Genomic DNA, 1748 nt, shown 5'->3' on the forward strand with positions numbered 1-1748 from the left:
TTTTTTTTGGCCCTGGGTCTCCTGCCAATTCCTGTCTGAAGGACTCCATGCAGCTGAAAGTGGGTCCTTGCACCAGAGGTGCCTTTGGGAAATGCAGGCCAGCCCTTGACGCTTTTATGGGTTCCAACCATGCCCATCTTGAGATGACATCTTGGGCTGAGGCTCCCATGGGACCGTGGCTCCTCGGTGCCTCCAGGGGAGCATCCCAGCTCCTAGCCTTACCAAGACCACTCAAAAAGACCAAGAGTCAAAGGGTGAAGCATCTTTTTAATGCTCCTTCTTGCTCGGGACCTTCTTGCTCCCGAGTTGTGCAATGTTCATAGCTGCTCCCAGGAGCAAGCTTTGCTGGCCTTGGCAGTGGAGCTGCCTTTTGTGGCTGAGTGCTGCATCTCCAGGGCTGCAAATGGAGCAGCTGGGGCCTCAGGACACTGGACAGACAGGAGAAGGGCTTTCAGGGATATCATCTTGGAGCAATGACCCCAACCTGGGACACTGCAGATATCGGAGTGTCCTGTGCAGCAATCCTCAGCCCGCCAAGGCATTTCTCTGGTCTGGCAGCAAAGGCTCCTTGGGCTTTTCTTCCTTTCCAGTGTCTATGAGTGGTGTGACCTTCTAGCAGGAGATGAGAGCCTTCAACTTGGCCGGCTGGGCTCGCGTTCCTGCAAGGCAGACGGAGATGTGGGTGAAGGTGCTTGTGGAGGGGAACCCACCACACCATAAGCACGAAGGTGGCACTGCGCCATGCCCGTGCCAGGGGACTGACGGCCCAGTTTGTGCCTCCTGGTGCTGAAGACCACCTTGAGCTGCTCAATTTTAGCACGAATGTGGGCTTGGTGGCAGTGTCCAACCGCACTTACCTATCTGCAGCAGGAGATGGACTGCAAGAGCCAAGATCAGGAAGGCGAGGACCACAAAGGCCAGGCTGCCTAAGACTCCCAGCCCTGGGAGAAGGAAAGCAGTGAGGAGAAAGGACCCATACTCCAAACTCCCCCTTCCAAGGAGGACTACTGCCGGCTCTGAATAGCTTGGCTGTGGACCAGCATCACCTGGTATGGAAAACCTGCTAAAGCTGGAGACTGTCTGGCCTTGCTGGACCCATCCCAGGGCTGCCCCACCTTCAAAAGCAACAAGCTCTTCCTGATGTTCTGCTCGGACCTCTCCAGCTGCCAGCTGGAGCTGTTGGTGTTGGTTATGTTGTTGGGGTTGGTTTTATTATAAATTATATAAATTTTATCCCATGGGATGCCACAGCAGGAACAGGGAGCGCTGCTTACCTTTGGTTGCCATCTCCGGGCTCAGTGCCACGCTGTCGTTCCTTGGAGCATCCTCCCTGCCTTGGGGGACAAACATGCAGAGATGGGGTCACCCCCAAAGCACCTTGTCCTTGTCTGTCATGGGGTTGCCAGAGCATGAGCAAACAGAGGGATTTTGGGGTGGACCCAGGATATTCTAAAGAGGAGCATCCCGGTACCAGGCTGGTCTTGTTGGGAAGACCCAAGTGGGGTTGAATCCCAGAATCACAGGATGTTCGAGGTTGGAAGGGACCTCTAGAGGTCATCAAGTCCAACCTTCCTGCTCCACCAGGGACACCCAGAGCATGTGGCACAGGGTGGCATCCAGGTGGGTTTGGAGACCTCCAGAGAAGGAGACTCCCCAGCCTCCCTGGGCAGCCTGCTCCAGGGCTCGGGCACCCTCCCAGTGCAGAAGTTCCTCCTCACCTGGAGATGGAACCTCCTGGGTTTCAACTT

The 1748-nt window shown here is 55.8% G+C and overlaps 1 protein-coding gene across 1 annotated transcript in view; it reads left to right on the forward strand.

Moving 5' to 3' along the window:
• LOC112954074 overlaps positions 1-720 on the forward strand; it is a 3913-nt gene extending 3193 nt beyond the window's left edge. Inside the window, exon 3 of the mRNA XM_026047221.1 lies at positions 591-720. Within this exon, the coding sequence (XP_025903006.1) occupies positions 591-720 (130 nt within the window). The remainder of the gene's footprint in view (positions 1-590) is intronic.
• The last annotated feature ends 1028 nt before the right edge of the window (positions 721-1748 follow it).

The sequence above is a fragment of the Nothoprocta perdicaria genome, unplaced genomic scaffold (genome assembly GCF_003342845.1).
Source record: "Nothoprocta perdicaria isolate Ctin4 unplaced genomic scaffold, notPer1 scaffold_482, whole genome shotgun sequence".
NCBI lineage: Eukaryota > Metazoa > Chordata > Aves > Tinamiformes > Tinamidae > Nothoprocta > Nothoprocta perdicaria.